The sequence below is a fragment of the Heterocephalus glaber genome, unplaced genomic scaffold (genome assembly GCF_053883595.1).
Source record: "Heterocephalus glaber isolate CG9 unplaced genomic scaffold, H.glaber_assembly_v1.0 deba00000122, whole genome shotgun sequence".
Taxonomy (NCBI): Eukaryota; Metazoa; Chordata; class Mammalia; order Rodentia; family Bathyergidae; genus Heterocephalus; species Heterocephalus glaber.
Window position 1 is genome coordinate 28,088,829 of NW_028258138.1, and position 14,910 is coordinate 28,103,738.

Genomic DNA, 14,910 nt, shown 5'->3' on the forward strand with positions numbered 1-14,910 from the left:
ATTTATTCCACTTAAGAGTATTGCCTCAATGTGCATCCACTTAGCTATAAATGTCTCTAATTTCTCATTTTTTATGGCTGAGTAGTACTCTATTTTATAAAAAAAACACATTTTCTTTATCCAGTCTCCAGGTGATGGGCATTTGGACTGTTTCCAAGTTTTAGCTATTACAAACTGTGCTGCTATGAACATGGGTGCACATATATCACTGTGGTATGATTCTTTTAATTCTTTGGGGAAGAGCGCCAGCAGTGGAATAGCGGGGTCAAATGGGACTTCCAGTCCTAGTTCTTTGAGGTATCTCCATACTGATTTCCACAGTGCTTGCACCAGTCTATACTCCCACCAGCAGTGGAGAAAGGTTCCTCTTTCCCCACAGCCCCACCAGCATTTGTTATTGGTTGATTTCATGATAGCAGCCATTCTTTCTGGAGTGAAGTGGAATCTCAGCATTGTTCTCATTTGCATCTCTCGAATGACCAGTGATGTTGAACATTTTTTCATGTATTTATTTCCTATTTCTACTTCTTTGTCTGAGAAATGTCTGTTCATTTCAGTTGCCCATTTTTGGATTGGGTCTTTAAATTTGGGAGGTCTGATCTTTTCAAGTTCTTTATAGATTCGAGATAGTAGACCTTTGTCTGAGGAAGAGCAGGTGAAGATTTTTTCCCACATTATGGGTTGTCTCTTCACACTGCTGGTGGTTTCTCTTGCTATGCAGAAGTCTTTTAATAAGAAGAGATCCCACTTGTTGATTATTTGTGCTAGTTCACAGGCAACTGAGGTTTTGTTCATAAAATCTTTTCCAACACCAATGTCTTCAAGGGCTCTACCTAACCTCTGCTCCAACTGGTTCAGAGTTTCTATTTTAATATTTAGATCTTTAATCCATTTTGATTTTAGTTTAGTGCATGGTGAGAGATATAGGTCTAATTTTAGTGTTTGGCAAGTTGAAGCCCAGTTTTTATAGCACCATTTATTAAAGAGGCTATCTTTCCTCCAGTGAGGGTGTTTGGCTCCTTTATCAAAGATGAGATGGCTGAGTGTGTCTCGTGTTGTTTCTGCATCTTCTAATCTGTTCCACTGATCCTCAGGTCTGTTTCTTTGCCAGTACCATGTTGTTTTTATCACAGTAGCTTTGTAGTATAGTTGCAGGTTGGGGATTGTGATACCCCCTGCCATGTCTCTGTTACCTAGAATTGTTTTTGCTATTCTGGGTCTCTTCTTGTTCCAAATGAATTTTTGGATTGTTTTCTCGAGGTCTATGAAGTATGCTGCTGGAATCTCAATTGGAATTGCATTAAAACTATATAGCAGTTTTGGAAGTATGGCCATTTTCACTATATTAATCCTTCCTACCCAGGAGCAGGGGATGTCTGTCCATTTTCTGATATCATCTTCAATCTCTCTTTTCAGAGTGCCATAGTATTCAGAGAAGAGGTCTTTGATTTCTTTTGTTAGGTTGATTCCTAGGTATTTTAGTTTTTTGGATGCTATTGTGAAAGGAATTATTTGCCCTATTTCTCTCTCAGTGAGTCTGTCATTTTGTAACCAGCTACTTGCCTGAATTTGGTTATTAAGTCTAGAAGACTTTTGGTGGAGTTCTTGGGGTCTTCTATATAGAGTATCATGTCATCTGCAAATAATGACAATTTGGCTTCTTCATTTCCTATCTTTATTCCTTTTATTTCTTTCTCTTGTCTAATTGCCATGGCTAATGTTTCCAGAACTCTATTGAACAAGAGTGGTGATAGTGGACATCCTTGTCTTGTTCCTGATTTTAGTGTGAAGGATTTCAGTTTTTGACCATTTAGTATGATATTGGCTGTTGGTTTTTCATAGATGGCTTTTATCAGTCTGAGGTAGAGACCATCTATTCCAATTTTTTGTAAGGTTTTTATCATAAATGCATGTTGGATTTTGTCAAATGCTTTTTCTGCATCTATGGAGATAATCATATGATTTTTGTCCTTGGCTCTATTGATAGAGTGTATTACATTGATTGATTTGTGTATATTGAACCATCCCTGCATCCCTGGGATGAATCCCACTTGATCAGGGTGTATGATCTTCTTGATGATCTTCTGCATTCTGTTTGCCAGAATCTTATTAAGGATTTTTGCATCTATGTTCATTAGTGAGATTGGCCTATAGTTCTCCTTTTCGCTTGGGTCTTTCTCTGCTTTGGGGATCAAGGTGATGCTTGCTTCCAGGAATGAATTTGGGAGTATTGCTTCCCTTTCAATTTCATTGAAGAGTTTAAACAGTAGTGGCAGCAGTTCCATTTATTCTTCATGTGAAAAGGAAAATGTAGAAAAAAAAAAAAAAAGGAAAATGTAGAGTTCTGTCTAAATGAAGCTTGTCCACATACGTACACCTATGTAAAATACGTTGGATTATCATGTCATTTGATTTTGCTGTGGTGAACATTCTAGATTAAAAGCATATGCCACAATTCTGTGGTATTAATTTGCAATTCAAATGATACAAAATTATAGTATTTTACCTTATAATAGCACTGTTGTAAGAGGTGAGGGTATGAATATCATACGAGGGTTTTGATTGTTTTAGAAAATAGACTATACAATTGCCATCTCTTATGGCTAGCTATAAATTAGCACAATTTCTTAGGAAAAGGCCTGAAAAATAACCTGTTCATATTTAAATCTGCTATAAATTTTGCTTATGAGTAAAGGTAGAAAGAAAATAGAAATGATGTTGCTCTTATTGTTTAAGAATAGCTTTTCTAAGAAAAGGAAATTGTATCTATCTCTTCAGTAGTATTTTATTAAGTACATTTTTCTTTAGTAGGTAGAGACAGGAAATCATGGTCTATTGATCAGTGTAACTTACCTTCCTCTTGTGCTTCTGAAGAACAAAATACAAATTAAACAGGAGATTTTAAGAACACATGTGAAGTGCACTGTGCTCAGATAAAAGTGAATAAAAACACTTGCTTGCCAAATTGTATTTATTTTGTCACTATTCTACTATGAAGAGAAATTACTTTCAGCCAAATGAAGTATAATTTGGATGATGCTGAATTAAACTCAGTTTAAAATTGTTTTGAAGGTTGTTAACAAAAACACAAGTCTTTGGTTATTGTGTTATTGTTATAAAAAATGAAAAGGTGAACTATTACAAAAGATACTATTTCCAGTCTTTGATAGAAGACTATGAAAATGTGGAGAGAAATTAATTCTTTGAATCTGAGAATGGGGTTCCATGGAAAATTTCATTTGTGTCATGTATTCTTCCTACTGTGCCACACCAGCAGCCATGACATTATGCTATGTGAGATAGAGGTGGTAGTGACAAAGATCAGTTTTATATAATTAACTATGTGTTTCCTTGCCAAATTAGAAAGGTGCAAATGTTTTAAAGAACAGCATGAAAAATGAGAATCAGAGATAATAAAAATGTGAAGCAAAGTATTTTGCCAAACTACATTTGCTGAGATATAGATGCTGTGGTGTGGATCTCCCATGTCTCCTGTTTGTTGGACATTTGGTTCCCAGCCTGTGGTACTATTGAGAGCTGGTAGAATCTTTAGGAAGGGGGCCTATTGGAAAGAAGTGAGGTCACTGGAGATGTGCCCTTGAAGCAACTATTGGGGTGCTGGTCTCTTCCTCTTTTTGACTCCTGGACACCATGAAATAAACAGGCCTCCTCTAGAACATGCTCTGGTTATGCTAGATCATGCCACAACAGACAGAAAGCAACAAGACCAGAAAGCCATGGACAGAAGCCTCTGAAACTATGAGCTACAATAAACCTTTCCTCCTTTTAAATTATCTTAGATGTTTTGTCACAGTGATGCAAAGCTGACTGACGTAATTATGGATTAGCCACATACAATTAGCAAAAAATGCAAACCCAGGAAAATAAAGCGAATTTGGGGAAAAAGTTGAAGAAAAGATGTCCACTAGTGTTTTAGCTAATGAAAGATAAACAAAGGATCAGAACAAGTAGCCATATTGCAAACTAAAGAAGATCCTGCAAGGAAGTGAGTCAGCGGGCATCACAGACCCCTAAAAGCCTCTGAACTGGAAGGCTGTGAGGGAGCTTTTCTCCCTCCTACACAGCCCTAGCAGGGCATGGGAGGATTTTTCACCTGCAGAATCTGAATGGTCTCGGAGAAAAAACTACACAAACTGCTAGTTGAGGGTGATCTGGTGACAGGGCATCCACACTGTCATGCACATCCATTTACACAGAGATTCCAGTTGGCTTTTCACACTATACTCTTAGGAATGCACCAGCAACCAAGAATTACTAGACATTTGATGATAGCTATGAAGATGAAAGACAAAAAGCAAACAGAAAAAAAGAAATACAGACAGCAACAAGGGCAATAAATAGTACAGAGAAAACTTCTAAAAATGAAATTTTATTAATTGCAGAGATAAATATTTCATGTATTTATTTGGCTATTATCTAGTGTGCAGTATGTATATGTTAGGCAGTTTTCTACTAACTTTATAATAAATTTTCAGTTAATCCTCCTAACAACACCTGTCAGGTAGGCATTATGTTGCGCACTTTAATGGAGGCTAAAATAACTTATCACAGTTACTGTAGTAAATAGCAGAGCCAGAACTGCTGTCAGGTAGTCTAGTTAAAGCCTACCCTGTTTGTTTGTTTGAGAGTCTTGCTGTATAATTTATAACTCAGACTGGCCTTGAACTCACTATGTAGCCCAGGCTGGCCTCAAACTGATAACCCATCTTGGTCATTTTCCTGCCTCAGCTTCCCCAGTGCTGCAGTTACAGGAGTGGGCCACCACGCTGGCCTACTCTCTTAATTATTGCACTTAATGGGCTCTCCAAAAATTAAGAGCAGAATGTTATGAAAAGAGAACAACCAGGAAAAAAATTTGCAAACTAAAAATACCGTAACTAAAATAAAATATTTATAACGAGAAATAGTAAAACAAAAATGGAATTTTCTCAGAATGTAGAACAAAAACTCAAAGAAATGAAAAAATATATATATTTTCAAATAGAGTAACAATCCTGGATGCCCAACATTAGATTATCATTTTCAAAAAGAGAGAACACAGAGAGATGGAGAATTTATCATGGAAACGCAGAACTTCAGGGAATAAAAGAAATCACCCTTATCAAGTCACATAATATGATGTTTTTAAAATGTACCAAGGATAAAGGAAAAATATAGAGACTGAAAGAGAGAGGAGAGAGAACGGAGGGGGAGGGGAAATAATCCATACATAATAAAGGAAGAATAACAAAGACATTAGACCTCTGGGCAACTCTGGAAACTAGTAAACAAATGGAGAGGTCTAGATCCTGAGAAAATAAGATGATTTGCAACCTGGAATCCTATTTCAAATCAAAATATCATTTAAATGTGAAAGATCTGAAAGGAGCTAGGTGTCCTTTTTCTGAGGCAGATGTATTTCTGCAAATGAGAGAAGAGACAAAAACAGATGTGAGACTCAGGCCAGAGAATATTGAGAGAGATCAAGGAGAAATTTCCTCTTAGCCTCAGAGGACAACAATCAAACTACACTGACGAGAGGGGAAAAAAACCTGAAATGTCTGAGCAACTGAAATTACAAGTGTGATGTTTAAAATTAAATATTCAAAACAAATCACTTGACAGATTTGTTGGACCCTTTATTTAGGAAATCTTAACAATAATGCATAGGGAAACAATCATATAAAGAGAGATATTCATTTCAAAAATTGACAACAAAAGAAACACAAAGCCTTAACCACTATTTGACTTAGCCATTAACAATATTATTTACATAATAATAATATAAGCAATGACTAATTATTTAACCAAGTAATTTAAAGGGAGTTGGAGAGTGAGAAGAGTTACAAAATCCTCAAGGGCAAGAATGGGAACCAGTGCATAATGTCTCATACATAAATCAGGAAAGTACTAGCCTATTATTCAGAGAAATGAATCTAACCAACTAGAAAAATGGTATTAACACAAGAGGGATCAAAAAAGGGTTGCAATAGGAGGTTTCAGTGGAGTAGAGAGCTGAGATTAGGAGCTCCTGTTTTTAATTTTTTTAGTATAGCATTTTCATTTTTATGAAAATAAAAATGACATTTAAGGGAAAGAAGGAAAATACTACAGAGATACAAAGATTATGATCATAGTTTGAATGTGATATTGAAGCAAATAAAAAACGGTTATTAAAGTTAAGAGTCCAAGACTAAGGGAATAACAAGTACTTTCTAGAAACAGAAATTGGAGAGTTATAATTCCAAACCAAACAGAAAGTATAGAGTAGTGATTTCACAGATGATAACAGTTTACAGATAGATAGAATACAAATATTCAGACTATGGTACCAAGGAACTTTAGAACCTAAGGAATTTCATAAAGTGTAGACAAGCCAATTTCTGCTCTTACCGTGATTTACCTACACTGATTTTTGCATGAGTAAAATTAGAGAAAATGATATAATCAAGTTCACCACTGAATGACAGAATCTCAATAGTGTAGCGTGGGTTGAAAGATGGTAGCCTTGTCCTTGTGGGGTTTGAGTCTTAACTACAGAAGAAGATTCTGGATTAGTTGCACAGTTTTTCTTTTATACAAGTTATGGTTGGATCAATTTTCTCTACAACCCACTGCCAACAGCTCAATATTATCCTTTCCTTAGTCCTTTGTATTCTTGACCCTAACTGCCATTAAGTCACTCCTATTTTATGCCAGGTCTTGTAAGTGGGCCAAGACTTTGTTATGACATGGAATGATGGCTATGAGCTGAGGGTTTGGACTGAATCCTATGCCAGCACTTCAAAGATGATAACATTAGTAGCAGCGCTTGAAGGTTTGTGAAGATTACATGAGAGATAATATATAAAGTACATGGCGTTATTCATGGTATATAATAAACATTCAAAATGAGACTCATTGTTAATGATATTAACTTTGAGAATAAGATTACTTCATGAATATTATGACTTAATCATAAATGAATGGCTCTATTTTATTATTATTTATCATGGCAACTACAAGAAGGTCCTTATGTAGCTTTGGAATCACTTGTAAGTGTATGTTTATAAGTTATTGAAGTAATCTCAGTAATTTATATTCATTTTAACTATCAGCTACTCTAAATATTTCAAACCCATTTGAACTGGTATTGTTCATTTTTTGTTTTACTCAGATATATCTTACACTGTGTTTTCAAACATTTTGTCATGTATAGATGAGATCTAACAAGTTCTTTGTCTCTTTCAAGGCAGTTTCATCCTAAAAGATTCTTAGGGTTTATTGCTCATCTTAGACCATTGGTCCTTTTTATTTATTTTAACTCTCAATTTCTTCTACAAATAAGACAACAGTATGCTGGATTATGTTTTTAGAAATTTAGAATAAGAAATAATTTTTGCAGAATCAAGCTCTCTCCAAGAGGCTTCCAAAGATAAGCAGAACCTGACAAGGACCTCTCGTCTCTCAGAAACATATTTTAACTACAATGGTAGATCCTTCTTGGGAACATGTTCTAATTAGCCATCATGGAAATTTTAAAATTTAAAGTCAGAACTAGCAGTTGCAGTGTTTTGAGTACTTGATGTGCATATAAATGTTCCCTTCTTCTATTCTAGATATATATATATACACTAACCTAAGGAACTAAGCTTTCATTTTCTAATAAAGCTTAAAATCAAAGAAAGGGTAATAATTGCACAAATCTGTGTTCACTGAAATCCATCTAAAATTGCTTAATGAATCCATCTCCACATGGTGGATTGTCTCATAAGAACAAAAAATTCACTGACGCTTTCTTTTCCTTCACTCTACCAGCTTGCATGAGTACTACTAATATTCACCTCTGTTACTCTTCTTTATCTATGCAAGGCAGAACTAATTAAGCTTCTCCCCCTTCCTAATTATTTAAAAGTGTTTTGGGCATCACCTCATCACTGTGATGTGTGTATAGGGACTCTGCAATGTAACTTAGGCAAGGGCAGCATATCATAAGGAGAAATTACTAACAATTTAAACATTTCTCATGTGGACTTGAAATACATTCAGGAACTGGGGAAGAAGAAAATCCCTCAAATGAAAAGGGAAGACAAGATGGACTCCATAGGCAGAATAGGTAAATGACTTCAGAAAAGAAAGGGATATAAGTCCACAGGAAAGCCGCCACTCCCGCCTCTAACTCCTGCCATCAGCCTCATGGAACTGCTATTCCATCATTCCTTCATAGACTCCAAGTGCAAATGAGGGAACGTTTTATTAAGAATAAACTAGATAATGAGAGGAGAATACAATACTCAGTTTCCCATATCCCTTTAAAACTAACATCTGAATTATTTCAGAACTTCATAGAATTTCTTCAGATGCCAGTATGTAACTGCTTTAGGAAATCCTGAATAGAAATAGGATTTGTATGATAGTGTAAGATCTGCAATTCCACTAAGCCATAAACAGAGAGGAAAACAATAACGGAGCCTGAACTTCTTTTATGAATTTCCCTTCTCTACTGAAAAAAAATGTAGCCTGATCTCAGGAGCCAAGTAGAAAGGAGGCCCTATCAAGGTTAAGTTTTTTTATGGCTGATTTGTTTTCTTTACCATAGATGATTGCATTCTGAAGACTTAAATGGAATATAACCTACTCTTTTTCTATACAATGATTAGCCTATTTTCTGCTTTTTGTATACAAAGATTTGTCTATTTTACATTAAATGTTAATTTCATAGTTGAAGCCTATGATGATCCTATGTCTCTTAATTTCAAGATCTTGGACAATACCGCTCTGTTGTTTTTCTCCAACAAAGCATTTGAGATATAGTCAGTGGTCTTTTAGGCTATAGTTACTCAATTAGCTCTTGGGCATGGTTGTCCCAGCAATCCATGAAGGGATAAGATTTGTGACCAAGTCTACACATTAGAAAAGGTATAACTGTTAAGGCAATGAAAGGAACCTAGTCCCAGTCTTTAGGTCTGATTTTGAAGCCCTTCATCCACTGAACAAATATAAATGTCCTAAAATAAAATATGGACTAGAGTTAATACTCTTCACCTTGGTTACAGAGGACACAAAGATGTAGAAGCAGGTCCTCTTGCAATCAATGTCTTACAATCCAGGTCAATGGAGAGTTTTTGCATGATAGTAACTTTTACTAATCTTATGATTTAAATTTGATGATTCCCATTTTAGCACTCCACTAAACAAACATTTGTAAGATTGCTGAAACAACCCTTCTATGCTTCACCTTACTTTCCCATAAAATACACCTCAATCTCTGTCATTAGATTGCAGTTTCTTTAAAATTTTTACTCACCACTCATGACGCAGGAAGTGACTGATATATAGGTCACAAAGTCCCAACCTTGTTTCACCTTCCCAGGGTTATAAAACTATTAAAGTAATGTGTGAAGACAAAGTGGTTTGGACTGTGCTTTTGCAATTTCCCTGTTTCAGTACACCTTTTAAGCAACATGTGGTCTAGTGGCTTAATCATCAGCCGGAGTTAGGGAGCTCAATTGACTTTCCATCTGAATCCTATTCTGTCTTTGACTTTTGAGGTTGTTAGGTCACTCTGGGTCACTCATTAGAAATCCCAGTGTCCTCAGAATTCCATTAAATAGAAGAAGGGTGAAAAAAACATTTGCCACCTTGTCATCTGGGATTTTGTTTAACATCAAATAGCTTAACATTGTGAGGTTATAATAGGATTTCAAATGTTGTACCTGATTTTCAATCTCCAGGAAGTGATTATCCCAAGTAGAAGAATGATTGGAAATTACTTCTTCCATCTGCAATTTTGAAGGAAAACATTCATTTTATTTACATTCTATATATTTCTTAGGTATTAACGATGGACAAAAGACTAGAGATCATAAACTGAGATTTTACACAAAGTGTTTGAGTAAAACCCTTTTTAAAATTCAATCCAGTCCAGCTAGGTTACCAGGAATATGGGTGTTTGCTATTCATTAGTTATCACTGCAGAAATAAAGACTGGAACAAGTACCAGCACAAATGTAACTGATATTTCATGCCTTTTTAGGATCCATAAAACAATTGACATAAAACTTTTTAAAATACGTCACATCAGTAGGTATGGCCTTTATTAGTATTGGCTTTTGTTCTCAGAAAACCTCTATCACGTAATAAATTAAGCATTATCTTTCCCACTTTAATAATTAAACACCACTAAATTAATACATATTCATAGATAATGAACTTGATATTCAAAGGATGCAATGTTTCAGCTAAGAAATAAACTTTTTCATGACTTTCGATTTATTAAAAGATGGAATAAAATATTTGCTTAGGTTACTACCTTAAAGCCCAAAAAGGAAGTTTAAAAAAAGCAAACTTCTAGGGAATTACCCAACTGTAGAGCGCTCAAATCTTTCAATGTTATTTCCCCATCAGTATTTTGAAAACATTAGCCCATTAATTCTCAAAAATATATCAGTAGGCAGCCATGGTGGCATTTGCCTGTAATCCCAGAAATCTAGGAGGCTGAGGCAAAAGGACTGGAAATTCAAGCCCAGCCTGGATAATTTAGTGACTTAGTAAGACCTGTCTCAAATGGAGATGATGGAGGGTTGAGGGAGGAAGGAAAAACATAAAAAATAATAAATAAAAGGAAAAAAGGAAATAAAAGAAGGCAGAAAGGAATTATGATGTGTTATGTACATATACCTATTCCCCACAAAGAATGCAAACAGGTAAACAGTATGTACTACAAACATGTACTAAAAAAAATGACATAAAACAAAAATAAAAAGGAGCTGTGAATATAGGTTAGTGTGATATAGGTTAGTGTGCATATAGGTTAGTGGTTTCAATCCCCAGATATCCCATACCAAAAATAAAAAAAAGGACCATAATTTAATTCTATTGTAGAAGAAAAACAGATTGGGTTTGTTGTTGTTAGTGAAGAGGTTTGATGTATTGTCAAATGGCACATAAGAGACACCCAATTCACTAATTCTTAAATAAATTAGTAAAATTTGAACACAAACTGTGCTTCCAGGTGGAGGGGGTTAGAGGTGTGAGAGAAAATTGAGAAACAGAGCCAGTTGATTCTAAACCTAAACAAGCTGGTGATTAAGAATGTGGCACTACTGCTTTTCAATTCAAGGAAAATATGAACAGAAATCTAGGTTGGTTTCCTTAAAGTAGGCCAGGTTTATGAGAACTAGAGTGTCAGACATTGTCTGAGCCTCCCTTTGGTAAATCTTCATTTAACAAGAAACTCGAAATTCTTGCTTTTGCCTCTAAGTATCTTGGTTTTGTTTATAATGAAATCTTTAATTTGATGAGGAAAGTTTTTTTAAACTCATATTAGCACTATTGCATTCCTATTAAAGAGAGTCTAAATGCTTCATTGATCTGCTGGACCATAACTGGAACAGCAATTATGTGTGAGAATAAGTCATTATACTTTGTGGCAGAAAATCATCTACTGAATTGGAGGTTCATTTAATTGATTTCTTTATTAATCAGGACTTTACAACAGAGTAATACATTTTAAAAGTAACATGCATAATCATTTACTGCTGGAGTTATATCTGCATTTATATTTAATTTCATCCATATTCTAAAGTATTTACAAATATGCATTAAATAGGATTAGTATTGCTTAACTTCTCATTTGTTTCATCGTCTAACAATGTTTATTTAGAAATATAAAATTGAATATCCAAAGCCAATATCTCAAGTTTTAGTTAATATGTTAACTCAGATATTTCCTTCTTTATTTCCATAGAATGTGTCATAGGTTTTTATTTTTATATAAGCAGAAAATGAGTTTTCTTTTGAAATCTTCATGGCCCTTGTTATCGTTGCAAGCATGTCACAGCGTGAGATTTGAGAATCTATCTCCTAGAATATAGCAGATACAGAGCGATAGTTACCAAAAAAATTACAGTAAAAAAATAAAATTAAAAAAACTTTACCCATGTAGATGTTGAAGTCATATCCTGACCAAAAGAGGAAGTGGCAGATTACTGGGCTCAAACTTATCTGATGCTGTATCTCACGGGAGGCAACTGCTGACTGTTTTTAGTCGTTTCTGTAGCAGCAGAAAGCGCACTAAGTAGAAGTAGTCTGAATTCAAAATGCTGAAGAGAAAACCATCCAATGTTACAGAAAAAGAGAAACATCAAAAACCAAAGGTAAGATAATTTCATAGTAATTAAATAAATAAAACTAAACCATTTCATATAAAACACACAGTGTTCTTATTGGTCATAAGTCAGTTCAAGCAGAGTTGAATGCAAAGGCAAATATGGAGAAGTTGTATTCTGAAGTAACAACTTCAGTAAAAATTGTATTCTGATGTTAATAACTAACAATTACTGTCGCTGAAGTTTTTAAAATATGATCAGTTACATCTTTAACTGAAGTCTGAGTTCAGATCAACTCCATGAATCTCAATTTGGTTGTCTGTGTTTGAGAGGTTCGATGACTGTGTTTGAAATTTTCAATGACTATGAAGTTGTCTATGTCTATTTAACTCTACCAAAAGCACTTATTCTCTTAAGAACTTAGCTCTTCTTAATGTATTTAATTATGAGAAAGTTGTAAATGGGGATCTTTCAATTAATGTATGAATGGTAAAATTTTAGAGATATGTTTTTCCTACTCTTTCCCTTAAACAAAAATTATTACTAGAGAGAAGAGTAGGCTGTGCTTTGAGAAATATCCAATCCCCATCAACTGGTACATTTGACCAGTTGGCATTATGTAGAATGCTATTCTATGCTCTGTCTTGACATTAATTCTACTGTGAAAAAGTAGAGTATAGGATAATAAAGTTTAAATTCTGTCCTAGAACTCTAAATTAGGTTCATTAATAATATTAAAAATTTATGAAATACTGAGGTCAAAAACTTTCTCCAATAATTGCACATTTCTTGAATTTCTTAGGTTAACAAAAATTATAATCTCTTTGTGATTCAGACAGTAGCTAAGTCCAGATGTCTTTTTTAATGATTGATTTACTGTTTGTTATCAGCCTTTGTTAGGCACTTCTTTTAGACAAATGGGTTGGGAATTGACTATGATATTTCAAACTAATGTGGCATTGGAAAATGATCAATATTTTGAAACATTTTGGAAGTTACTGTACAACATCTTTGACGGAAACCAGAAACAAATTATTTCTAATCTTTGAAACTAAGAATACTGTAACTGTATATCAATTTCAATATTTTCTGACACAAAAATCCGATAAAGACCAGATGAGCATCTTCAGTTGAAATTTTAGCATATAACATATTATGATTTCTGTCTTGTCTCCAAATAAAATTAAAAATGTCAGGTAACATTTTCCAAAGTATACAAAAAAAGTTTTTAAAAGCATCAATTATCCTCCTATTTAGAATTAATTTTACATAAATATATCTGATTAAATATAGCAAGTATTCATTTGGGGGAGATTATAAAAATTAATATGAAGCTATAGCTTTCTTCAAATATTCAAAATTTAAAGCTAGACTATTTCGTAAGTACTGAAGTATGTAGTGAGTTACTATCTATGTCACTGAATTATTTCTATATTGATGCTTTATCATCATTTGGCTTAATAGAAAAAATCATTGTAATACATGTAAACTACTTTTTATCTTATTGACATCCTCATTCATAATATAAAAACATATTTGATAAAATATACTCCAGAGAACAAAATATTTCACAGAAAATAGCCATATTAAAACATGTTGTACTGTTTTTCTGTGAGTGAATTCTCTCTTTAGGTAGATGGTTCCATTCTATATACGAATTTAAAGAGATGTGTGAGTTTAAATGCATAAATGTGACTTTCTTATACTTCAGATCAACTGGATTCTTTAATTTTTATAATTTTCTTCATCAGAATATATTTTAAATCCTTGACATTTAAATTTGTTTTACATTTATATATATTTATATAATTTTCAATACCCTCTTTCATTCTCCTTATCCTTCTCCCCTCTCCCTTCCCCTGAACCCATTCCCTTTCTCCAAATGTTTGCTTTTATTTTATTCTTTAATTGGGTCCTTTCTTTTCAATATGGAAGGGATACTTTTTTAATTATTATATTTATGTCTCTTAATTCATAGTTATTTAATTGTGTAATTTTCTTTGAGTATTTTATGTATAAAGATAAAAATCCATGAAAAATGGCAAAGATAGATGATATGATGATCCCACAAATAAATGGCTAGTAAAAGGAGAAGCACAAATCCTTTCATCAACTGAAAGAGAATGTAAGTTTTGTGTCTAGAAAATAGACTATAACCACAAAGAAATTGGTCTGAAACATGAGACTCATTGTACTAATTATACAGCGGATGGTAGTCTCCATCTCCCTATCCATAAACATATAGTCTTTGAAGTATACTCTCAAAATTTTGTAAAAGAATTTTTTTTGTTATAGTAAATGTTGAAGTAGGTAAGAAGTAACAGTATTAAAAATAAAAGAAATATTGTTTAATATCTAGTTCATGTTAAGTCCCAGAGTTACAGTTCATGTGACCCACTAACCAATTCAAATATAAGGCATTTTATATTCCATGTTACCTAAAGTAAAAAGTATACAACTTTGCATTTCAAAGAAAGTAAATGGATAGTAAATTATAGTTAGATAGATGTAATAATAGATGAGAATGTACTGTGCATTTTGAAACCTGGAAGAAAGGAATTTAAATGTTTTCACCGTAAAGAAATGATGAAGATATGTATAGCAAGATTTAAACTTTTGCACAATGTATACATGAATCAGCAAATCACATGGAACCTCATGGATATGTATACTTCTAATATTTTGATATATCATGTAAACATAAATTTAATAAAGGAAATAAACGAGTTTGTTACTAGTATTTTCAAATAGGTCCTATATTTGTGATAATGTTAAGAACATTCATGCAGTAGTAGATTTTATAAAAATCCTATATCAAAAG

The 14,910-nt window shown here is 33.6% G+C and overlaps 1 protein-coding gene across 2 annotated transcripts in view; it reads left to right on the plus strand.

Annotated features, from left to right (window-relative positions):
• LOC101712817 (SAM domain-containing protein SAMSN-1) overlaps positions 1–14,910 on the plus strand; it is an 80,215-nt gene that overhangs the window by 22,409 nt on the left and 42,896 nt on the right. Inside the window, exon 1 of one of the 2 annotated variants that reach the window (XM_004842202.4) lies at positions 11,979–12,137. The exons of the other annotated variant lie outside the window; for it this stretch is intronic. Coding sequence (XP_004842259.1) covers positions 12,081–12,137 — 57 coding nt within the window. The 5' untranslated portion in view covers positions 11,979–12,080. Of the gene's footprint in view, positions 1–11,978; positions 12,138–14,910 lie in introns of those variants that run through there. 2 annotated transcript variants of the gene reach the window in all.